This window comes from Diospyros lotus, chromosome 5, assembly GCF_014633365.1.
Source record: "Diospyros lotus cultivar Yz01 chromosome 5, ASM1463336v1, whole genome shotgun sequence".
In the NCBI taxonomy this organism is placed as follows: Eukaryota; Viridiplantae; Streptophyta; class Magnoliopsida; order Ericales; family Ebenaceae; genus Diospyros; species Diospyros lotus.
Genome location: NC_068342.1, coordinates 2,243,478 through 2,269,632, shown reverse-complemented (window position 1 = coordinate 2,269,632; position 26,155 = coordinate 2,243,478). Strand labels below are relative to the sequence as shown.

Below are 26,155 nucleotides of genomic sequence, written 5' to 3'. Positions count from 1 at the left end.
TCATTTGATTCAATTTAAGGTGTAGACGTGATCAGTTGAATTTTTAAATTTGATAATTTTGATTCTTTTAATTTGACTCATTCTGTATATTAAAAAAGATTAAAATAATTAAATTAATCAAAATATCAAATACAATATCATTTTTGACCCATTTTCTGAGTTTTTTTGTATTTTTTTAAAAATTTTCAATTAATTTAATATTTTTATTTGACCATCTATTTATCAATTTTTAACATAAATTGACTCTATTCGATTCAAACAATTGGATAATCAAATCCATCCATTGCTCACGCAACCGTGAGTTTGGTATATTTAAATAATAATAATTGGATAATAAAGCAATTTCCAGGGTAGAAAGGGGACAAATTAGTTGTCGGCAATTGAAACGACGGCGTTAAATCGGATCGCTCCGACGTGAGTCTCACGACACTGACGGAAACAAACCACGTGACATTGATGTGATGATACCTTTATTATATATATCATTCATTATTTTATATAATCGAACCGTCCACGGTCAGGCGATTGCCCCTATGATTTTTTTAATAATTTTAAATGGGGACGTGACGTGAGCACTCTTTTCGGCCAAAAGTGCTTAACTGGGAAGTGGATTCGGTATATTGGGTCTTATTATGTTATTTGTATCGATCAACTCTTTTATTATCTAATGGTTATATGATTGTACTTGCAATTTTATGAGAATAAATTATTTACTTTATTAATAATATTCATACATTTTTATTTTAAATAAGACTTTAAATTTTAGATGAGCGATAGATCTGCTGTTAAGATCCATTTACTAGACCATTTCATTAAGTACTAAAATGGATTTAAACTTAAAATTTGATGGGATTACTTTAGTAGGCTTTATCCATTTCGCGTTGGTATTGAAATGGATTATATAAAAGTGATGTTTTATGTAATGTGAAAATTGTTTTGTAAAAATGGTGTGTTATACCATACGAATATTTGTATTTTAGGAGAGTTTATTCGGTATAAACTTTTTATTTATGTTATTGAAACTTATAAAAATCCATTCTTAGATTTTTTTGTAGTAGTTTAAAAAAAGAGTTATTGACAACAGATTACTAAGTAATTTTTTATATTATTGTCCCAAACGTTTCATAAGCTTAAGTTTCATCTTGAGTCAAACCAGACAAATTATAATACATTATTTATGTGAACTTATATTATAGTGCAGATTATCCACTATACATGTTTAGGAATTTGAATTATCGTAAGATCATGGATTTGAGTTTATGTATGTGCAGCTATCAATAATCTATGTTTATTCAAAGGGTCCAACTCGTTTCTTTGGATAATAAGAATAATCTTATTATTACACCTTAATTGTTATCCTAATCGGATTATCTAATTTAACAACGAATATTATTAGCAATATAAATGGACATTATTTTTAATTATGATGTATTTATTATATTTTATTTTTAATTTTCAAATACTCTTAACTAATTCCTCATAAATATTTGTTATCGCTGCATTCACTACATGCCACCACACCCAAAGCATCTTTGACGTCTTTCTTGTTTCTCACGATCTATTATGATTTGAAATTAATATACGATATATTTATTATTAAATAATATAATTATTTAAATATTTAAAAATATATTATTGCATAATTAAAAATTATAATTTTAACCTTAAATGGAAGTAATTAAATTGATATTGTGTTGGGTCACCTGGTCAGGTGCCGAAAATGGAAGTTTAAGAAAGGTTGAAGCATTTGCTAGTTAAGCTGCACGAAATCAAAATTGATAAGCGAATATAATATGAAATGAAAATAGAAAAATATTATTTTTTAAGAAAATAAAAAAATTATATAAATAAAAAAATGATTTTTTTTTGTAAATACAATTTTTAACATAAAATAATATAAAAATAGTTATTTAATATAAAAAATATAAATTTGATCATGTATTTAATTAAATTATAAAAAAATTAAAAATTTTGAGTTAGAGATGGGAACATTTTTATTTTTATTTATGGATAGAAATGTATTTTTAAATCGAAAATATATTTTTAATATTATAAAATAATCATAAAAAAAATGAAAATTATAAAAAGTAATCTAAAACTGTTTTTTAGTGGTTTGAAAGCGAAAATATTTAGAAGACGTCGAAACTGTGCGTGCATCATAGGATGGAAGTACATCGCCGACCTTTTTAATTAGGGATATAGCCCCCATCTAAAAATGGTAAGAAAAAAGAAAACCTTAAAATAACAACCTCCCTCCTCGAACTCGAAGTTGAGTTTTCACGTGTGCCACGTGTCTCGGAGATTGAACCCCGTTGGCTTCCCTCCGTCCACGTGGGCCCCCAGTTTTAAGGAATATAATATTTATAACACTAATCATGAATATTAAATTGTTTAGAATTTTTAATTATTTAACTTTTACATTTTTTTAAATTCTAAAATTTTTGTAATGTTAAATGTGTCAATGAACTGTATAAAATTATTTTCTCTCTTTAATAATGTTTTTTTTTTATTTTCTCTTTCTATGTCATCATAAAATTATTATGTACACTTTCGTATCACTTGTTTGTGAAGTATTTAAATAAGTAATTTTATTTAATTTATAAATACATTTAAAATCATAAAAAATATAAAAATTTATAAGAAAAAAAAATTCACATATATTTTTTTGATTTACGTTCACCCTTCAGGGCAATGATTAGTAGTGGTACGCGGCGAATAGGAAGACTACACGTGGACCAATCACACGGCCACCCCAAACAGGGACCTTTTGAATAGCATTTTTTCCGTTACCGAAACTGCCGTGACCTGGGCTTCGCCTTCCCCGCATGAATCAATGAAATTATTTAAAAAGGGAAAATAGAAAACGGTAAAATACACATGGCGGATGATTAAGGGCGGGCAGTGGAGATTACGGGGGAAGGCAATGGTGGGGATGGGGGGCCACAGATTACGGGGAGAAGGCAATGGTGGGGAGGGGCCACTTGTGCCATAGAATATAGATTCCACGGCTCAGCAATTGTGGGGGAGCGCTCTTGCTTTGGAGATATAAACTCTCTCAGCCTGCATCATCATCATCTTCATATTCGGAGCTTTACACTGGCCTTCCTCGGCTGAAGCTACAAGAAGAGGTAAGAAGAACGAAGAAGCAGCTCAGTGCGAGATCGCGGAAAAAATGGCGGAGAAGCTTAAGACGGTGATGCCTCTACTCACTCCCTACGTCATGGGGAAATTCAAGCTCTCTCACAGGTATGGATTTCGATTCTGGACTTGTTTCGATTCTCGGCCCTTAACCGATGGTTCTCTCGAGTATTATCGAGCCTTACCATGTCCTTGGATGACATCTGTGGAATCAAACGAGAAAACGGAGTCTGTCACGTGCCGTGACGGTCGTTACTGATTCCGTCACGGCGTGACGGTTACGGTGTGTGCCGTTATGTATCCGCGTGACGTTAACGGTGTTTGTGCCGGTATGGATCCGCGTAACGGCCGGTGACTTAGATCTGGACCGGATCGGGGTTCTCAGCTGCGAGGAAAGTGCTGTGTGACGGTTGTTCGTGGATCGCTGTAAGATCTAGGGTTTCAGTAGCACTCGCAAACTCCGATCTGCTTTCTGAAGCATCCGGTTGAATGATCCACCTGACCTGCTTGAAGTCCTTAGTTCTTTGACAGGCTCGGTTGAAGGCCTGACGCTTTTGTTCGCCGGGTTACTTGTACAAACATTTGGGTGCTATGTTTGTAAATTTCTTCCGTCTTTAGAGAGAATAGTCTGTACTCGAAAAGCTACGGAATCCATGTATTGTCTGACAATTCGGTCTTCTTTACGCAGTTATCAACATCTTACACATTTAATGCTCCATTCGACACTTCATTTAATTGATTTTGAAATCAAATCCATTTTTAGTACCACAACTTCCCATCAATAGAACCCAGAAGAAATATCAGCTTATCGATATTTTGGATTTTCTTGTCTTTTACACTTTTACAAGTAATTTTTGTTTTTTTTCCTGTACAGAGTTGTTATGGCACCAATGACCAGAAGTAGATCTTACGAGAACGTTCCACGGCCACATGCAGCAATTTACTACGGCCAACGAGCGTCCAATGGGGGCCTTCTCATTGCTGAAGCAACTGGAATATCTGACACTGCACAAGGGTATGTTTTCTCTTCTCTTGCTTTTTCTCTACCAGATTATTTGATGGTATTGAGAGTTCTGAGATGTTAGTCTGTATTAGTATGTCGATTCATAAGTATAAAAAATCAGATTCATATGAACAGAGTACAACCCAAATCATCTAATCAAGAGGTGCATCAAAACCTGGTCATAAATTTTTGATAAACAAGACTTGTGCTCCACAATTAGGGAAACAAGCTTTGCTTAGTCTCGCAGAATGATTGTGGCACCTTTTCTTTTTCTTTTCCATCAAAGGATGAAACCTAATTAATTGGACTTCAATGGCATTCTGTTGAGTTTTACATTAACAAGGATTGTTTCCCATGGTTAAAAGGTATCCGGAAACACCAGGAATTTGGACCAAAGAGCACGTCGAGGCTTGGAAACCGATTGTGCAAGCGGTTCACCAAAAGGGTGGGACCTTTTTCTGTCAAATTTGGCACGTTGGCCGTGTCTCCACGTTTGGTATGTAATTTTCTATCCCCTGGCTTGAGGTTTTGTTGCAAGTTTGTTCCGAGAATTGTCACGATATATTGTTCCCGTGAAACGTCCAAAATCGTCTGCAGATTGTTCATTTCCAACATGACGTCAATGTATCGTGACACTTAAAGAACACCAATGTCTAAAGAAGTGACGTGCTTATTGATTGCTCAAATAAATTTAATCCATATGACAAACTCAAAGGGATGAAGTTAGGAAAATTAGTTATGGTTTATGTCTCTTGATTTGGCTTTGATGGGCTGGGGCTTAAACATTCTGAATCCTGTCTTATCAGCCCCGATCTAGTTAGTTATCACCCATGTCAATGAAATCAAGGACAGGCTCATATTCAATTGTCAAATGATCAAAATCAATTTGAATCTGAATTGCAGACTTCCAGCCCAATGGTCAAAATCCAATCTCGTCTACTGACAAGGGAATTACACCTGGTTATGCTGGAGTGCAGTGGGCTCCTCCTCGCCGTCTGAGAAAGGAGGAGATCCCTGGCATTGTCGATGATTTCAGGCTTGCTGCACGTAATGCCATTGAAGCTGGTGAGTACCCCATAATCTAATTATATATATGGCTTCCCACCCTTTCGAATCATGTTGCTCCTCACGGTTGCCGTCTACTTACTACGCATCCAACCAAGTACGCATCCAACCAAGTTTCCCATCTGGAGTGCAGGATTTGATGGAGTTGAGATTCACGGAGCAAACGGGTACCTGATTGACCAGTTCCTGAAATCTGGCGTGAACGACAGAACTGACGAGTACGGTGGCAGTTTAGAGAACCGGTGCCGCTTCGCACTAGAAGTAGTGGAAGCAGTAACCAGGGAGATCGGAGCTGACAGGACGGGATTCAGGATGTCACCCTTCCTGGATTTCATGGAGATGAGCGACGAAGACCCTGTAGGCCTCTGCGTTTACTTGGCCACCCAACTCAACAAGTACAACATCCTCTACCTGCACGCAATCGGCCCCAGGGTTTCCCGCCACAGAGAACCCCACTGGACCCTTGACCCCTTCAGGCAGGCTTTCAACAACACTTTCATCGCCAACGGTGGGTACACCAGAGAGGATGGCAACCAGACCATAGCGGAGAACAAGGCGGATTTGGTGTCCTACGCAGCCCTGTTCTTGGCCAACCCAGACTTGCCCAAGAGGTTCGCGCTGGACGCCCCACTCAACAAGCCCGACAGAGCCACTTTCTACACTCAAGATCCCGTGGTTGGCTACACAGACTACCCATTCCTGGAAGAGCCCGCTTCTTCTGCTAATTGATTTCTCCCAATCATATCATATGTTTGTTAGAAGAAGACCAAATAATTGAAGTGATGGAAGTGTTTAATTATTTATTATGATTTGCAAGGGTCTTTTTGTGTCGGTACGTATGTATGTCAGGCGCTGGGTAATAATAATATGGGGGCTGAGAATGTCGTCCGTGTGGAACCTACAACGGAGAAGTGGTGGTAGTAGTGGTGGTAGTAGTAGTAATAGTAGTGGCCTGGTTGCCTGGCTGGCTTATGGTTTCTGATTCTGAGTGTCGCTTTAGGGTGAAGTCGTCACATAATGTGCAACAACAACGACGTTTACACTTCGTTGGTGGATTACTTTGTTATCGTGCTTTTTAAAAGTAATGTTGAGAGTTTGTCTGCTTGTTTACTTTCCTCTTCCTCCCCTCGAATCTGTTCCCTTCTTTCCATGTAATGCTCTCATCACATGAATTCCAGTACTGTAGCAGACAGCAGACACCTCACATCAACCACTACGCATTCTCTTGTTATTGTGTTCTATTTGGATTGGCTTTGAGCTTAGAGCCAGTTTTTAGCCTTGAGGTCCATCAAAAGGTTGACAAACAAAACTCGAGTTCAAGCTCACACAAGCTCAAATGTATTGAGATGAGCTCGAGCTCGTTATAATTTATTATTTTGTTTAAATTTTATTTTTATTTTACTTTACTCTCTCTCTATATATATTATATATGTTAAATAATTAAACTAGTACATATAATAATTTTAAACATATTCAATTTAATTATTTTATAATATAATTATTTATAATTTTATATTAAATAATATTTATAAAATTATAAATAAATGTATTGATATTTTTATAAACTATCATGTTTACAAACTATTTGTGAATTTCTAATTGACTATATTTACGAGTTTTTAATTGAATCTATTAATATTTATGAGTTTCTAATTAAACGTATTCGTAAATTTTAATGAATTGATCTTTAACGAGTTTAAATTCAACTCAATTATAAATCGAGTTCTAAAGTTAGATTCAAATTCAATTTAGTTTATTTTAACGAATGAACTCGAATAAATTTTTGTCTAATAAAACACCAAACCAATTGCGAATGACTCACTTTATTTATAACCCTAATTGGGAGGCTAGCTCTCATGGTATTTATTGGTATTTATTTAGGCGTCACTAGTTATTGTTTTTAAAATATTGTAGTAATAGTTATTGGTGATGATCCGTGAAAATCGTTATTTTTGTATTTTTAATTTAATTTAATTTTATGTATTTGTTATAAGTTTGTTAACAAATTTTTATCTTAACTATATTTTCCCATTTAGCTTAAATTTAAAACCTATTAAACTAATATAAAAAATCTGAACAAAAAAACTTTTAGATTTTAATATATTTTTCCTGTTTTTTTGAAAAAATTTAAATTTATCTTCAAAATCTAGTTACAATTCTAACAGCACGTGTCTATATCTATTAATAAATATTTTTTAAATTTAAAATTTTAAAATAAAATCAATTAAATTTCTCGTGACATTATCGTTTTTATATTTTCAAAAACAGCACTAATCTCTTATATATTGTTAGTAGATTACAAAAATGAATGCTTTTGCTCTTATTTTATAAAAAAATGATTTTCAGGCCGATCGACTAAGCTGCTATATTTTGTGACGGGATCTTAAAAATCACCATCTCCTTTTTAAATTATTTTATAAAAAAAGGTTTTTAACCAAAGTCACATTTCATTATTAAAATTAGCTGATTTTTCTCGATCAGCCCTAAGTTGCTGGTTTATTTTAAGATGATATTTTGGTGGTTTACTTATGCGTCCACTACTTTTTATTGGTCCAAAAGGTGAAGTCGCTCATTCCGGACGTCTCCCACACCCAACTCGACAGGACGTGGGGGGAAGTTAATCATGGTGACCCAATCAGACGCAGTGGCTAGACCCGCGCTGCCTCTTGCAAGACTCGATTCTCGATCTTGGTCCAAGATTCACGGAAGACACTTTGTACTCTCTTCTTGACCAATTGGACTGCCCGCATATGAATAGGGTGAATCGAAATTTACAAAGAACATGTAAATTTGCAAAGCAAAAGAGAAAGAGCGAGAAAATGGTATTTTAGAAATTTGCAAGAACAATAACAGCTATTTTTTATGATTAGGGAAAAAATGATACGTGTTATGAAAATCAATGTTATTTTTAAAAACATGTAAATTTTGATCGACAATTTACCAATGTCACGTAACAAAAATTTTAACTATTATTACATCATCTTCTTGCACATGGCAAGTGTCAAGTTGTACCATTTTTGTCTTCTCGTAAAGGTCGTGTGCCAAACGAAGCATTTAAATTTTGTCTAAAATTTAAATAAAAAATATTATTTGTTATCGATAAAATGACTGAAGGTGCTAAATTTCAAAAATGACATTATCTAATTTCTCGTTGTTGCATCTCGATAAAGTTTGATGATGAAATTCGATCTATGAAGTCAAATTTAGTTATTAAATTTGTATATCTCGTTGGTACATGTAGCACGGTCTAATCTGAATAATATCGCGACACCCAATTATGACATTTTTTATAATATTCACATGCAAAGGATAGTGAGAGTGATGTTACCGCAGACTAAGATCAAGATTCTAGCTCAGTAGAGGGAGTCGTCCATGGCGGAAGTTCGAGAAACAATGTCGGCCAACGGACGCGGTTCAATCCCTCTCCTCTCTCCTTACAAGATGGCGAACTTCAATCTCTCTCACAGGTCTCTCGTCTTCCATTAATTCTCTATAGTTCTCTCTGTGCGTGCGTGTTCCCTTGATGGATTCTTTTGATTCATTCCTTCTCATTTTCTTCGTAACTGAACAGAGGCAGCTATTCTGTTTCCTTTTCTTTTTTGTTTTTATTCAATATCGAAGAAATCGGTTGGATTATTTTTTTTGTTTTGTTTTTCCTGTGCTTTCAGAATTGTTTTGGCGCCATTGACCAGATGTAGATCTTACGGCAACATGCCGCAGCCGCACGCGGCGGTGTACTACTCTCAACGTACGACCAACGACGGCCTTCTCATCTCTGAAGCCACTATTGTATCTGAAACCGGTCTAGGGTACTACGTTTGCCTTTTCATGTTCTTGTCAAGCCACAGTGCTAATTCGGAAAATGCAAGTTCCAAAACGGAAATTAGGGAAAAAAAAAAAGAAGAAGAATTAATGAGGAAATTAGTTCCTTTCAACATCTAATACAGAAAATTGACAATGCGTCTTCAGTGGGCATTTCTGTTGATATATGTTCCGTTTCCTTCAGTTTGATAGTAATGGAAGATCGTTTGGTTATCTATTGTTTATGTGTTTATATTGTTCTTTGTTTTCCCTTGTTTTGAAACACAAAATCATAACATTCAAGAGATACTTTTGTTTCCATGGATCTTAATTTCGTTTTCATATAGCAACCATTCTTGAAACTAGTGAAAATATTTTGTTTTTGTTGATTAAGGCCAGTTCATTTTCAGAGCACTTCTCTCAAAAGCGTTTCAAGAACTGGTTCTAAAATCAAAAAGCAATTTCTTCTGCAACAATAACTAAAAGAGCCCCAGTAGCTGCAATTTTGTGGTCTTGAAATGTGGAACCCTTACATGAATCAAAATCATTCCACTTGATTCATTTGAAAGGTACCCAGAATCGCCCGGAATTTGGACAAAGGAACAGGTTGAAGCATGGAAACCAGTTGTGGAAGCTGTTCACAACAGGGGTGGGATCTTCTTTTGTCAAATTTGGCACGCTGGCCGTGCCTCCAACAGTGGTATGTGAACAATACTGTTATTGCCTTGAATCACAGCCTTGAATTGAGAACTTAATTTTAGGAAACTGGTGTTGAATCCGTTTTGTAAATGTTTTAATGTCAACTTGAATTCCCACATTGCGGACTTTCAGCACCCCCGAATTGAGAACTTTAAGGAAAATGTTGATAAGTTCTCCTTGTAAAAGTTTAGATGTCAAAATGAGTTCCAATATTGCAGACTTTCCCGATTCCTTGAATTGAGAACTTTCAGGAAAATGTCGATGAACCCTTCTTGTAAATGTTGAAAATGTCAGCATGATAGTTCCAATATTGCAGAGTTGCAGCCCAATGCTGAAGCTCCAATCTCGTGTACCGATAAGGGAATTACTACTAGTGCTGATGGATTTTGGTCACCTCCTCGACAGCTAAGAACCGATGAAATCCCACTCATTGTGAATGATTTCAGACTTGCTGCCCGTAATTCAATGGAAGCTGGTCAGTTCCATATGTCTCAATCAAGTTTTTCCTCCATCTATACACTTATCTATCTGCTTACCATTCACGTATAAATCTTTTAGTTTCATTAGTACTCATGAATGTAAAACTGTCTTGGTATGATATGATCATTTCCACATCTTCTAGATGACTAGATCCAAGATTCTATCCAACCTAGGCTTCAATCTTAATTGCAGGATTTGACGGGGTTGAGATCCATGCAGCCAATGGGTACTTAATCGAACAATTCATGAAAGATGGAGTGAATGACCGGACAGATGAATACGGTGGGAGCTTAGAGAACCGGTGTCGCTTTGCACTGGAAATAGTAGAAGCTGTGGCCAAAGAGATTGGATCCGATAGAATTGGAATAAGACTCTCTCCATTTGCTGATCAGTTGGAATGCTCCGACTCCAACCCTGAAGCTCTAGCCATTTACATGGCTAATGCTCTCAACAAATACAACATAGTTTATCTTCACGCTGTCGAGCCGAGAACTCTAAGATCAGGCGAATCCTGCAAAACAAGTTACAGTCTTCTTCCCATGAGGGAAGCTTTCAAGGGAGCTTTCATGGTTGCTGGTGGGTGTGATAGAGCTGAAGGTAAGACGGTCATAGCTGAGAAGAAGGCGGATTTGGTTGCGTTTGGACGCTTGTTCTTGGCTAACCCGGATTTGCCAAAGAGGTTTGAACTTGATGCACCACTCAACAGGTACGATAGAAGCACTTTCTATACTCTGGATCCGGTCGTCGGATACACAGATTACCCATTTCTTGAATATGTTCCTGCTAATTAACTAGCAAGAATTTGGCAGCTCTTGCAGAGGATTGTTCTCTAGTCATTCTGTGATTTTGCTCTCTCGGGCTCTTTGGTAACAATCCATGTGGTTTATAACCAAAGAGTACTAACCATGAGGCTGTTTTGCTTACCCCTTTTTTTTTATTGAGCTTATAAGCCTTTCTACTTATAATTTGTATAAAATTTAAAAGTTGACAAGTATTTAAATTGATAATATATTTAGATAAATGTAATTTAAATTATTATTTATATAGTTAGGTAATTTGAAAAAATTGATGAATAATTTGAATATAACAAAAAGATTAAAATAAATATGTTATTAAATAATATAAATAAAATTTATAAAAATAAATTATAAATTAATATCTAACAGATTGATAAATTATATATAATTATTTAAAAAAATATTAATATAATATTTTATATTTAGATTTAAGTTTAATTTATAAAAATATTAAATATATATGTTGAAATATTAAAAAATATTATATATATACATATATATAGAGAATGAAGAGTAGGGGATGGAGTGATGACAACGTCGATAAGTTGGAGGCAACCGCCAATTTAGATGTTGGAAGTGGTGATGGAGATGACAAATGAGGAGATCAATGCGACGATAACGGTGTTGGGCTAGAGGCAACAACTGATCTAAAAGCTAAAGATGGCGATGCATGTGATGGTGATGGTACTAGGTTGGAGGCAGTGCCCAATTTGGAAGATGCGATGGGAGAGGGGTGAGAGAGTGCAATGTTTAAAAAATAGAGAGTTAAAAATATTTGAGTTTTTTGAGAGCAAAATGGTAACTAATTTGGTCAACAAAATAAGCTAGTGACAACGATTTTGAAAAAGTTAGAGGGAACTTTTCTAAAATGTTGTTAGAGCAACATTTAAATTTGATAGTGCTTAAATTTTTTAATTTTTAATAAATATATAATTAAATAAGCTACATAACGTATAAAGTGAATAAATAATTTATAAGCAGTCAAATTGCTAAATCAAATACCCCCTAAACTTTAGATTTAAATGACAATATGAGACAGGCTTTGAAGTGGGTATTCCTCCCATTCTTGTATTTTATTTTTTTCTTTAGCGATAGCTGTGATTTGAAATTTAAAATTAACTATGATTAAAATATTGAATTTGATTATGATTCAGACATCATTTACAATTGAAGATTTATTTTCGTAGCTTAGTAATGTTTATTTTCTTGGCCTATCTTTTGATTATCATATAAATTTATACAATTTAATCATTTTTTATACATATTTATAGATGATTGATAAATTTATAAATAGTATTCAATACCCTAAAATTATTAAAGTTATATCACTAATATTGTAATAGTATCATCATAGTGATATTTTATTTTTTTTATTTGTGATTTTTTTAATTTGAATTTTTCATATAATTTTTTTGCATTTAATTACATATTTAAATGTTTGATCTTGATTTATTTTCGATCTTAAATCCTTGCATCTTCTCATCTCTTAGTGGCTTTTTATCCACGCTACCCATTACTCAAAAAATTATTTTACATTCCCAATTATGTTTTCCTATCATTATAAGTCCTATGTCTAAAATAGGAACTATTTTAAAATATGTATCAATTAGGGACAGGTTTGAGGACTCCATAACCCTCCTCGGGCAGAAAACTTTTTTTTTTTTTTTCTCTAATCCTTATTTACTCCATTAGAGAGATCTCCTCCTCCATACTCATCACTAGATTTATATTTTTACTCTTTTACTTTTATATTTTTTATGTAATTACTTAAATTTTTTATTATTTTAATTATATTTTTAAATTAATTTAACTTTTATACTTTAATCTCTTTTGTGTGATAATTTGAATTTTTTATTATTTTAATTATATTCTAAATTTATATTTTTTATTTAATTTAATTACTATACTTTTATGTATAAAAAAATAAAAAACACGTTATGTTTTATTCACGTTAAAATATATAGATTAAATTAATTAAAAAATATAAATTTATATGTGTAAGTAAAATAATTGACACATAAAAAAATAAAATATAAAAGTTAAATTAATTTAAAAATATAAATTTAAAGATATAATTAAAATAATAAAAATTTAAATAATAATATAAAAGAACATAAATTTACAAGAATAAGAATATAAATTTGGTCTCATAAACAGGGTAGTTTTGACATGAATACGCTGAGATGTGTCTGCCTCAACATTCATCATCCCTCCTAAGCTTTACTGCCACATGGCTAGAGAGGAAATGAGGGGCAAAATAGCCACTTTTTGTTTTTGTTAACAAGCGGACAAGATGGAAGCTGTCGGTCAATAGCTCAAGCTTTCATAAAGTTTTCTACCTAATTAGGAATGGCATTTTCACATTTAAATTTAATATTTTTAGTGATATTTTGCATTAAAGTTTTGTATTTTATGTTATATTTATATAAATATTAATGCAGAGTATTAGTTAAAAATATCAAACTTAAGTGTTTAAATAGTATTTTTATTTTATTATAAAATATACTAACTATTGCTACTTCGATAATAATTAAGTACAATAATTTAAAGAGTTCTCGTAACACAGTTATTATTTGATTCGACACATTTCGTCATCTCTAAAAGTAAAACTCATAATCTATCTCATCTTAGTCCAAGGTACACAAACATGTGAGTTGTGTACCAAAGTCGATATCTTAGTCCTACGAAAAGATAAAATTGGATGCAATGTCTTTACAGAGATAGAATTGAACCTATAACTTATAATATCTTAAAATTTTTAAAAGCGTGTGGTGACCTACTATGTCCTATTAAGTCCTAAGGGGTTTAAAATAAAGTATAAGTAAGTGTACTTTGTTTAATAAAATGTTGTATAATAAATCAATAAAAGTGTTTTATAACTAAAAATAGGATACGAATGCACTTTATGTAAAATTAATTAGAATTGCCTTCTTATTATATCCTTTAAAAACTTATATAAAGCATTTTTAATTTATTTATTAGAATTTGAACAGCTGTGATTTGAACAGCGGGAATTTTAATCTCAAAATTTACAAATTCAGTTTATTGGAATTCCGAAAAAGCCCTCGGAAGACACCCGGAGGAAATGGGCAATACCGCCGTGGATGCGAAGAAAGGAGCAGGGGCATTTTCGGGTGATAAGAGTTTATGTTCTCACCGCCATCATCATCTATCATCGCCACGGAGCGCTTTGATCGCTGGTTCGGTACTTTTCGCAGTATAGGAGAAGCCGCGGAAGAGGGAGAAATCGAAATTTCTTTATCTTCCTTCTTCGGCGACCGATTCAACAGGATTTACAGAGAGAGAGAGTAATGGCGAGGAGGCCGGACGAGGAATACGATTACCTCTTCAAAGTCGTGCTGATCGGCGATTCTGGCGTCGGCAAGTCGAACTTGCTTTCCCGATTCACTCGGAACGAGTTTTGCCTCGAATCCAAGTCCACCATCGGCGTCGAGTTCGCGACTCGCACTCTGCAGGTTTTGAAACACTCTCGCTCGCTCTCTGCAAGTAATGGATGTGTTTGGTTTATCGCTTTATTTGAGATCTCTAACCTACGCATCAAATACCTAGAATTTTGGCTTGATGTGTTTGATTTCTCACTTGCTTGTAAATTTCAAGACCAATCGCGTTGATCTCATTTCTCATGAACACTATGTTGTGGATCTGTATTGGCGCATACATGGATGATGGATCCGTATTCACAGGCTCTTTGTGTGCTTGGGTGTTGTGGTAGGTAATGGAAATGACTGAATAAAGCTCTAATTGTTGGTTTATGATTATTGATTTGGGATTTTGTCGCTCAAGTCCGGAGTATCAGCATGAATCCTATTGCCTTAGTGAGCACTAATTTCATTAATTAGAAGTGTGGAATCTTAAATCAAACTCGTGGGGGCAAATGCATAATATACACCAAAGAACCAAACCTGCCGCATCAGTGTTCTTCATTAAAAAAAGAAAAAAAAACATTAAACGCATTGACCAAAATTTTTATATTTACATCACCGTTTATACTAACGCAAAGGTGCACTTAACTACTTAATAACCAGTAAGAATCCTTTAAATAAAATAAAATAGGTAGTGAGGCTCATGCTTGGCTTAATGCCCGCATTGCAGCTCTTAAACCAAGCTTATCAAATTATGATTCCCTTCACAAGGATGTTAGGCATTTGACATGTCTTCCTATATGGCTTTGGATATATGCTTCTGTTTGCATGCCATACATTTGTTATTGAAGTATTTTGTTAATTCTGATTTATCTTAAACATAAATTCTAGGTAAATGAAAAGTTCACTTCTTAGCAAATAACTGCATGTTAGCAAAAGTCCTGGATTATGATGTTAAGGATCTGAATTCACGCTACTTTTTAATAATAATGTTGGTGTTTGTTTGATTTCTCATGTCTGTTGGGAGATGTACAGGATAACCTCAACTAAAAGATTTTAAATAATTTGCTTAATCATGCCAATCCACATGATATCCCTGATTGCCCCATCCTGCATTTTCCTTTGTAGATCCTCATGAAGTGTTAAATTGTATGTATTTATGTAGCAAGATAGATTGGGTGTGATTTTATGTCCAAGGCCTTCCCGACCATTTTTTATTCCTGCGTTCCCATTCTCTTCTCGTCTTTCTTGAAGAACATAACTATTACTTCAAAAGAGGAAAAACCAGCAGTGAAGTCCTTTGGAAGAAAGTTAGTAGCACACGAACAGCCAAGCAGATTTGGAGATGGTCTATAAAGAAACTAAGTGACATTAATTGGCTATGTTATTATATTGTCTCTGCATTAATGCATGCAACTGGTCATGGATAAAGTTTTACATATGTAGTTGTGCTGTTCAGCAACTTGAATCATATGATTTGCCTTTCTATTTGTCTAATCATACCCTGCATAGCAGTTAAGGTATGGTGTTGTGCAGTGCATGGATCTTCTGGAAAACTGAGATGTCAGCTAAAAAAAAGGTTTTCTATCGTGCACCTTCTTATGGATGAAACTTGCAACTCAGTTGAATTGCTTCTTTTGGCCATAAAATGTAAAATTTTTCTTGGTCTGCAGATCCAAAAATTCCCAGATTCTTACAAGTTTGGACCATTAATTGGTTTCTGGTTGCATATCCTGGAACCTGAGTGGGCTAAGAATGATGCAGTCCTTTGTAGCTGAAATAGGATGGAAATCAATCTGATAAAATAATCATTCCAGATGATTTTCAGGCGTAGATCCAAGAATTGAGTTATTTATTTTTTATTTTTTTGGTTTTGGTTTGCTGATGAGAATTTGAAGTCATCTAATGTTATTTAGGCCTTCATCCTTTAGGTGTTTTCCAACTTATGCTTATAATTTTAACATATTAAACTATGGGAGTGCAAATTTTAATCTGTTTCTCCGTGGGTTTCTTCATGAAAAATTGATATGATTGGACTATTACTTGCAATATTGAATATGTTTGCTTGAGTATTGAGGTAGGTGGCGGCATTTCTTGCTTTCTAGTACATTTTCATCCTTGCAAGTGCGTCTGTATTTTCTAGAACAACTGTTATACAAGAAATAAAGTACAATTTGGGATAGGAGTCATAGAACAACTGTTACAATTCATAATGTTTACTTAACAGCAATGATGACAAACCTAACTAAATAGCTGCTTTCTTGACATGCAGCCTTTGATTAGTCTTGCATTCTGGCCTCTTCAAATTACACAGTTAAAATTGCTGTTTCATTTTCTTGTGATTGTTATTGGTCAAATGAGGTTTTTATATACGTCATTTCAGCTTTTCATATGTACTGCAAGTTCTCAAAAGAATTTAGGGATGCCCATTCATTGCTATGAAGGTAATTTTATGCATTATCTGAGCTCATTGCTGCCTTTGTTCAGGTTGAGGGTAGAACAGTGAAGGCTCAGATATGGGACACTGCAGGACAGGAGCGATATCGAGCCATTACCAGTGCCTATTATAGGGGTGCACTTGGAGCTCTTCTGGTTTATGATGTGACAAAACCAACTACTTTTGAAAATGTCAGCAGGTGGTTGAAGGAGCTCAGGGACCATGCAGACGCAAACATAGTTATCATGCTTATTGGGAATAAGACTGATTTGAAGCATCTCAGAGCAGTTGCTACAGAGGATGCTCAAGGTTTTGCCGAGAGAGAAGGACTTTCCTTCATCGAAACATCAGCTTTGGAAGCAATAAATGTTGAGAAGGCTTTCCAGATGATCCTCTCAGAGATATATCGGATAATCAGCAAGAAGTCACTTTCTTCAGAGGAGCCAGCAGCCACTAACATAAAAGAGGGGAAGACTCTTGTTGTTGGAGGTCAGGACACTAACTCAAAGAAGCCTTGCTGCTCTTCGTCCTGAAGGGTATCATTCTCATTTCACCTCCCCCTATCCAGTTTCTTTCAGCAGATCTATTGTTTTGAGTTGTTTTGTTTATATTTTGCATTCAAACTTTTTTTGGCCTGTTGTTGTCGGATGGTAAGGATTCTTTTCAATTGATAGTTTTCATGAGATATGTTACTCTTGGTGTTTCCAGTCATAAGAAAATGAATACAACTTCTGAAGCTCATGGGATTCTCTACACTTTCTGGAGATTCTTCCAAATGAAATGTTCTCACTTTGGTCAAGTAATAAGTATGTTGTCCTAGAGATGAATTTTACAGAAACTGTCAGTTATTGTTGGAAATATGCAACAATGGATTAGGCTTCACATAAAACGATGGAAACCATTTTATTCTGTAGAAGATGCTTCAAGCCACAAAGGATCCGCGTCTGACCAGTCTAATCAACCGAGGCTACCATGATTTGTACATAATCTAAGGAAGGCCCTATGAATATGATTTATTTCTTAACTATTCAATATTCTATCACTCAAATATTTTCTAGGATGAAGCTTGTTTTACATACCTGGGATATATATACAACTGCACCATTCTCTACTGGAGTTTTGCGTTTCCCACATTCTGCAGCAACGATTCAGTTCAGTTTGTCTATCTATTATCACAACATATCTTTGCTCTTTGTCTTGTTGAGGCGAGCTTTACGCACAGCATCTTGGATCCGTTTCTCATGCTCTTTGAGCATTTCATCAACGTTTCTCCCTGTATGAAGCAGTGGACCTGAGTAGTGGTTTCGACGATTGTTTGGAGCATAAGCCTGAGATCAATCCAAACCAAACCAATGAGTACATAATTAGAAACATTTATCTAGAGACACAACTTGAAAATACAGATCTATGTTAGCTCCGTGGTAAACTCTTTAGACGGTTTGACTACCAGTTGGTGGATTCCAACTTTGTCTTGCTAGTAACCCTTTTCTGAATGTTCCAAACCATTCTACAACAAAGGTTAACTTGCTCTAGATCTATGTTATCTGAATCATTGGATTCTAGTACAAAACATTCCAATTGCTCTCTTGATGTATATTTAGCAACCCCATCTCTCTCATGGAAATCCATGAATCATTCGTTAGGTAGGTCTTCGAATTTTCTCAAACAACAGTAGAGAAAAGAAATCCTTTACCGTTGTAGATCCTTTCTCATGCACTGATTCATTCTTGCTACAAGACTTTGGAACATCGTGCAAGCGGTGAGGCCAGTCGTAGCTTACAGAGGATCCCGCATAATCGAGCTGATCATATTTGGCATTGCAACGCTCCTCCGGCCAGTGTTGATTCCTACTTGCTTGTTGGCTCATATCAAGCCTAGAACTGCCTCGAACAGCAACTGAATTGGAAAACACGGACAATTCAGCTAGCTCCGGATGTCTGAAAGCTTCTTTGGTCCTCAACACCGTACCACTCTTTGGAGACGAAGATGGCTGCCCAGAATACTGCCCCTGTCGCCTCTGAATGAGCCGAGGAGGCAGAAGCAAATAACACAAAAGGAACAAACAAGTTGCTATTTGCCTGTACTAAGCCTTATAACGCAAATATTACCTGAAGGCGCTGCCGTAACTCTGAATTCCCATCAGGTGTTGGCACCAGTTGGGATTCTCTGGTGTCTTTGGTATTAGATTCATGGGCATGCCCCCCTTTACCGACAGCTGTTTTTTGCCTGCATCAGGAGGAACCGATATTATGTACCATGATAGCGTGCAAAAATGGAGAGGTTAAGGGCATTCGACTTTATTCTATACCTTCGTGCTTTTTCATCGCGAATCTTCATATCGAGCTCCTTGCTTGGTGGGTACTTGGGCAAAGTTGATGGATCACAGGGGAGGGGTTTGGTGGTGAAGAACTGAAAAATAAAGTTGGGGGGGGGGGGGGGGGAGAGAGAAGAGAGAGAGAGAAGCAAAAATATCAAGATCTAAAATGTAGACTGTATTAAGAAGAAAAAATATCCCTCATATATTGATAGAAAGTATCAAGAAAGACAAGTGACACAATTGAAAATGGCTAAGGCATCCATTGTCCATTGACAGAAGTCTCCAAACTAGAAGAATGGTCCACTAGGAGCATTTGTTGATCCCAAAAACTGAATCATCAAGGAACTGATCTTCTTACCTCACTTTGAAGGGCAGAGGAAGCTGACCCTCGAGCATTTGGTTCCACTGCTAGGAGGGCCATCGAGGAGAGCTAAAGCTGAAGGTGGGAAGTCCTTGAATGTCTCGGCAATACAGCGCTTGTAAGGCTGTTGAGGTTTGAAGATAGTTGCATTTGGCAACCTTGATCTTTGCCAGTACTCTTCAGCTGGTGAGCCACAGAGTTTGAATATCTTGTGCAGTTGTTCTACCTAGAAATGATACAAGAAGAGGCACACTTTTTACCCTCAAAGTTTGAATATCTTTGTCATTGACCACAAGAATATAATAGTAACTAAAGTTTAAATGCAATTATTATTTATAATTAAGAGCAGTTGGTGTCAGGGTAATAGAGATTGGGAGCACTTGTTGAATTATTTACAGTTCTAGGCTTTGCCCGTTATCAGTAAAAATCGATATATATTTATCCTTTTTTGAACAAATATGATGATCCAATGACACTTCTTCTTCGCTTTCTCCTTTTTGTTGTTCAAGAATAGTGGCGTTGAGTTTCTCGACCCTTTGCCTTAGGAGTAGTCAGTTCTATTTCTCGATGAAGGCAAAAAATGGATATAACTTAATGGTAGAATGTCACCTTGGCGTGGTGGTAATCGAAAGAAGCCTAAGTAATCTATATAAATTAAACTATGTCAGATTACCGAAATCATGCATGAATTATCATGAAGAATATTAGAGTCTCTTTATTTTCCCTCAAAATTATCTATTTTATTTCTCATTTCTCCTGATTTCTCTTTACTCTCTATTAAAATTTTCAATTATTTTTGTTTGTTCTCTCTATTATTCATTTTGTTCTCCCACATTTCTATCCTTCTTTAATTCCAACTCCATCTTCAAAAAAAAAAATCAAACAATCTTATTGCCCATAGAATCCAATTAGATTTGTTGTTACAAGATCTGTTAGGTCTTTTATTTTCTAAATACCCTTCATATTATATTAAAAAAAAACCTGACAAAAACACAACTAAAAAGGTGGTTTCTTGAACCTATAACTTCTACTTCCAGATTGCAATAGAGTAAAAACAAACATGTAGTTATGTCAAAATTCACCTTCACTTAATATCTACCTAAAATTATATAAAAATTAAACTACAATGGCGAAGCACTACCCTTTAAAGTTAGCATTCATTTCAAATATTCGAATTTTTTCTTTGCACATACATAACACTTAAACTTTTTGAGAGTTACCCACAGAGCATAAAAGTTTTAAGTAAAATCTACATTTATCTATACAATATAAAGAGTGTGACACCAATAGTGTAATGGGCACACGAAAAGGTGTATTATGTAGAGATCCTTCATGTGTGTATTGTGTTATACAATACGCTTTTTGTGCTGCAAATCCAACTTTATTGCATTATACTAGATACCCAAACCCTTAGGTTTCCCAAAACTTGACAATAATTAAACATGTCAAATTGGGAAAGTACCTCAGTTCTTCCGGGCATAATTGGCTTTCTGGCATAGAGTTCTGCAAGAATGCAACCTGCACTCCACAAATCAACAGCAACTCCATAATCTGTGGCACCAAGCAGAAGCTCAGGAGGTCGATACCACAAAGTCACTACACGAAATGTTAGAGGTTGCTTTGAATTGGGGCTGAAAAATGTTGCCAATCCAAAATCACCAATCTTTAGATTTCCATTATTGTCAATCAGAAGATTTGAGCCCTTAATGTCACGGTGCAGGACTCCATGGCTGTGGCAGTGCTCAAGCCCACAAAACAGTTGCTGCATGTAACACTTGATCTGCAAGCCCACCACATGAAATTCCATTCTAACTATGCTAATCAAAGAAACACACTTTATAATTACCTTTTAACAGTAATTAACCAGTAGAAAAAGAAACAGTCAATTGGCTCCATATCCTTCAAACTTTGACCTTTTAGCCTGAATACCCCTTAACTTTAGAATTTGTACAATTAGTTTTTAAATTTTTTTAAAATTATCTACAAGGCCCTCTCAAAAGACCAAAATTCACAAGGTGTCATGGCTAATTTTGAAAACTTCAATGTCCAAGTTAACTAAATGATTAGAGTTTAAACATGCTCAAATCAGTTATGCCAATTAAAATTTTTCTAAAGAAAAAAATATGAGAAATAGAGAAAGAGAGAGAAAGAGGTTCGCCTCGCCTGACTAAAACCGATAATGATGAATGAACAATGCACCTCGATCTTATCCGACAATAATGAATAGATAATGCACCTCGATCTTACAAAAAGAATAAATTAATAAATTACCTATGGAGTCTTATTATTTGAGTCATTTGAATAGCATAATTTAAAAATGACTCTTAAAATCCCTATAAATTGCTTTTCTTGCGAAGACACCCCTTCATTAGTGTACCCCTAAAACCGCTTCAGTTTAACACAAAATGGGTTAAATTTAACCAAACCCAACCATCATACCCTGGTGACCAGAGAGAGAGAGAGAGAGAGAGAGAGAGGACATGCTGCCGCGGGTCTTAGAGGAGGAGAAGAGCAGCCTAAGCAAGCTGCTGCAAACCCTTCGTTTTTGCAGAACAGCCACAGCAGCCTACCGCAGAGAAGAGGCCAGGGGGCTTTTGCTCTAAAACCCCATCAGGGAAAAATCGATGGTTGGGTTTAGAGCAACCCAGTCTGGGTCAGTGAACGGTTGGGTTCACTCTGAACCCAGAAACAATTCATAAAGAAACAACTCAATATGATTGGAATAATGGGAAATATGATTGGACATGAAACAATTCAATAACTATGGTAAAAGTATCAACTAGTTTATAACATATTGAAGGGTACGTAGCAAAGCAGCATAACATATAACAGGGCAGAGCAAATATTACAACAAAAATAGCACAAAGCAAATGTAAACCCATTACCGGAGATAGATTGTGTAACATTCACATACATCTGAATGCAACATCAGAAGCCCAAAACAAAACGACAAAATAAACAAACGGGAAAATCCCACAATCAACAGGCCTTGCATGTGTGTGTATATACAATTCTGTTACAGAGGGCTTTTTCCTTTTGATTCGGCAGCTTGATGTGAATGGGTGGCCCAAAGCATTTTCCGTCTCTTCATCACAATAGCTCCACCAGTGCCCAGTTCAAGGGGTGACTGGTCAATTTACCAAAAAAATGTAGTGGGTTTGTCCTTACACTCCTACTATTGGATTTTAATTTATATTTTTCCACCAAATTTTTCTTAGTCCTCTTTTGCTAAAAACTTCTTCAATTCCACCCATTCTTCTCGCAGGCCTCTCTATCAGTTTTCTTCTTCTCTCGTGACCAAATTATCATTGTAATTTTATCCAAAAAAAAAAAAGAACAGAAAAAATCTAATTGCTGAGTGTATTTGATCACTCTTTACTATAGATAATCAAATTCATCATGGCTCCAGAATAAGAAGGAAAAGCACACACCTGTGGTTCAGTGAATTTGACTTTGGGTGAAGCTACAAGTCCAGCAAGGTCATGCTCCATGTATTCAAAGACAAGATATAATGTCCCTGACACCCTCAGAATGACCAAACCTTCTAGCTTCATAACATTTGGGTGATCAAGTTGGCGCAGAATACGAATTTCCCTTGCCATAAAACGGACACTCTCTGGGTCCTTGTTAACAAACCTGACCTTCTTTAGGGCAACAAGTTTTCCAGTCTCAAGATCACGGGCTCTGTACACACTGCTGTAGGTCCCTTGTCCAATCTGCATCATTAGCATGGGATTTGAACTTATTGACGGCAATGGGTGAAAACATGGGAAACCTACATATCTTTTAAGAAAAGAACCTATATGGAAAAGAGTTTCTATCATCATGGAAGTGAAGAAAAGAAATACCAATTTTAAGAACCCATATGGGGGAAAGGATAATGCAAACATGAGTGAGTTGCCAAAGAAATCACTAGGGTTTGAAATTAGTGGAGCCCATAAGAGCTTAGACTTTTTTTTTTGTTTAAATTCAAGTTTGAGTTGAACTCAATAATAAAATTCAGACTTATTTTTTTATAAATTCAGTTTCATCAATATTTTTAAAGAGCCTTAAATAAGTATTTTATAAGTTTTAAGTGAGCTTTGTATGAATTTTAAACGATATTTATATAATCATTTTTATAGGTTCTAAATTTAAAGATCATTATAAGTTTGATTTCAGGTTCATTTTTGCAAAATATATAAAATTAATATATTTCAATATATATTATATTTTTGAATAGAATAAAATATACGAAAAAATTCTCAATTATAAAATACATTATTTTGAAATATGTTTCATGTAACCCTATAAACGAGCTCAAAAGTGAGCTCACAAACAAACCGCAAACGAGTTTGTTCAGAAGTCCAAACGAACGCAGTATTTTAAAACTTAAGCTCACCTTATTTACTAAATGAGTGTCAATTGAATTGAACTTTAAGTTGTTTGTGAATCGCTCTTGTTTATTATATGAGTCTTAACGAAACTGAACTGTAAGTTGTTCGCAAGCAGCTCTTTAGACTCGCATCCCCAAAAATCACAAGCAACATGCAAGAACTATTAATTAGGCTAACAACAACATGCAAACTTGATAAAAGAAGCAATCTCTGCTGGTTGAGACAGAAAAGAGTTTTGAAATTGAACCTTTTCTAATTTCTCAAAGGAGTCTGCCTTGCGAGGTACCCACCCTTGAATGGCTTCCCCAGCCACAGACGTTAACCAGAGTGGCCATCCAGCAGCAACCTGAGCCCCATCAACTCCATTGCTAACACTAAACACCCGAGATATCTGCTCGTCTTCCCTTGTGCCTTCTCGTGTTACATCAGCATTGGAGCTTGCATTCTTCTTAGCAGTAGCCATTGCTTTCTTCTCCCAATCGTCCAAAGCCAACGAAGCCGAGACCAAATTCTTCGCGGTTGAGACATTGCCACCGTTACCAACATCGATTACAACTTCCTTTCCTCTTGATGAAGCAACAGCCTGCTTCGAACTCTTTTTCGATCCTTTGTTTGTCACGCAATTCTCAGCATACTCATGTACAACTGTCCCCTTTGAACAGATACAGCCCATGGTGATCAAACTTCACATTCCTGGTACAAGAACAGAATCCAAGTATTAAAGCGACAATCCCTCAAAACCCCCACCGAATTCAACTACTGCTCGTATTTTTCCAACCTAGCTACCCCTCAATCCCAAACAGTCTCCAATCCAATACCCAACTCAATGAATTCTCCACATCAACCCCAAATACCATTTTCTCAAACGGGTGATTGCGAAGCTGAAAAAATCCAATTCTCTTTCTCCAATTTTAAACCCCACATTCAAATGTATCGCAAGAACAACAAAGACCCGAATTCAGAAGCCCATAAAATCAGAAGACCATGGTAATGAACTCAGCAATCACCAATCTACGAGCAGCCCTTATCCATATTAATCTGAACAAACCCACATTGGAACAATGCTGGGAATGAAAACCAATCGCCAGCTGCTTTCGGATGTTCAAAGTCTGATGCATGAGCTCTGGTTCGGGGGGGTGGACTGGGAAGAGTCCCGAAAATTTCTACAGCCGATCGGACGAAACCGTTGATTGAACCAATCCAAGGGAGTAAAATTGATAATGAACGATTGACCGTAACGGATTCTCAAACGAGAATCAAGGACGAAGGGGCGTCGAGGCCATGCCCAGCTACAAAAAGCGGGAAATTCGGATCGGGGTACCCTACAAATGCGAGGAACCGCTTGATAGTTTGCTAGGTCTCGTGACAAAATATGAAAATGTAACTTAGATAACAATCATAGTGGCACTATAAATTACACCTTTTTTATTAACAAAAAAGGAACGCAAGGGACATTACCCTATAGGGGTGCACCGAATAACTCAATTTAGCTAACGAATTCATTGAAATAATCGAATTTATATCAAAAATCTAATCAAATCTAATTAATTAAACAAATGGAAAACTAAAAAAATTGAATAAATACCAAAAAAATTGAACTCATCTAAAAAATAAATTAATTAATTAATTAACAAAACTTTTCTTCTTTTGTCAAAATGTTGGTTAAAAATGACATTGACAATTTCGATTTGTTTGATTATTTAAGTTTTTTTCAATATAAAAATCAAACCAAATCAAAATAATTGTAATTACTAAATTTAAAAATTGAATTGAACCGAATTGACAATTTCGATTGATTTAGTTTAATTATTTCGATTAAATTGAAAACTTACTCACTTTTATTGTTATTTATGAAGCATCAAAGTGATGCCGTTTTGGTTTTTGGTTGAGGAGGGTAGTGGGGCAACCCGGTTGTCTTTTGGCAACCTGCTGGAAGGCCACGTGGCAACCTCCAGCTGGCCAGCTCGAGTCGCTTTGCCCGATCTGATCTGTCCATCCATCTTGCTTTATCCCGAGCTGATCCAAGCCATCAATCTTGCTTTATCTCGGGTTATCTCAACCATCCATCTTGGCTATTTAGGTTCGCCTCGGGATTCGTTCATGGACGACGGGGAAAGAGAAAGAGGGAGTAAAGGGCTTTGGGGACTAGGGTTTTTCATTTTCTGTCGTCTTGGCCGAAAATCTTTGAGGGGGTTTTCCTCTCTTAAGGGGTCCGGGTGAGATCATTCTATTCTCTATTTTTGTCTCTTGTAAATGCTCTGTATATTATCTTTGTTCACTGGTTTTGATTGGTAGATC

The 26,155-nt window shown here is 35.6% G+C and overlaps 4 protein-coding genes across 5 annotated transcripts; 3 read left to right on the top strand and 1 right to left on the bottom strand.

Moving 5' to 3' along the window:
* Positions 1–3,009: 3,009 nt before the first annotated feature.
* LOC127802344 (putative 12-oxophytodienoate reductase 5) lies at positions 3,010–6,316 on the top strand. Of its 2 annotated transcripts, none has more exons than XM_052338096.1 (5): positions 3,010–3,246; positions 4,013–4,153; positions 4,507–4,637; positions 5,045–5,206; positions 5,340–6,316. In XM_052338096.1, the coding sequence occupies exons 1-5, from the start codon at positions 3,173–3,175 to the stop codon at positions 5,933–5,935; spliced, it is 1,104 nt and encodes a 367-aa protein (XP_052194056.1). In that variant the 5' UTR covers positions 3,010–3,172; the 3' UTR covers positions 5,936–6,316. The 2 variants fall into 2 exon arrangements, with proteins under 2 accessions (XP_052194056.1, XP_052194057.1); XM_052338097.1 differs by lacking the exon at positions 3,010–3,246 and adding an exon at positions 3,365–3,793.
* Positions 6,317–8,533: 2,217 nt separating this feature from the next.
* LOC127802455 (12-oxophytodienoate reductase 2-like) lies at positions 8,534–11,010 on the top strand. Its single transcript, XM_052338289.1, has 5 exons — positions 8,534–8,673; positions 8,875–9,015; positions 9,577–9,707; positions 10,023–10,181; positions 10,379–11,010. The coding sequence occupies exons 1-5, from the start codon at positions 8,579–8,581 to the stop codon at positions 10,975–10,977; spliced, it is 1,125 nt and encodes a 374-aa protein (XP_052194249.1). The 5' UTR covers positions 8,534–8,578; the 3' UTR covers positions 10,978–11,010.
* A 3,146-nt stretch (positions 11,011–14,156) lies between these two features.
* On the top strand, positions 14,157–17,558 carry LOC127802456 (ras-related protein RABA2a). Its single transcript, XM_052338290.1, has 2 exons — positions 14,157–14,459; positions 16,854–17,558. The coding sequence occupies exons 1-2, from the start codon at positions 14,295–14,297 to the stop codon at positions 17,334–17,336; spliced, it is 648 nt and encodes a 215-aa protein (XP_052194250.1). The 5' UTR covers positions 14,157–14,294; the 3' UTR covers positions 17,337–17,558.
* Positions 17,559–17,671: 113 nt separating this feature from the next.
* Positions 17,672–25,127, bottom strand: LOC127802457 (probable serine/threonine-protein kinase At1g09600). Its single transcript, XM_052338291.1, is given in 8 exon segments — positions 17,672–18,131; positions 18,497–19,029; positions 19,112–19,212; positions 19,479–19,538; positions 19,540–19,707; positions 20,944–21,261; positions 22,913–23,197; positions 24,105–25,127. Coding segments are annotated over 7 exon segments (1,494 nt in total). The 5' UTR covers positions 24,531–25,127; the 3' UTR covers positions 17,672–18,131; positions 18,497–18,893.
* Positions 25,128–26,155: the final 1,028 nt, after the last annotated feature.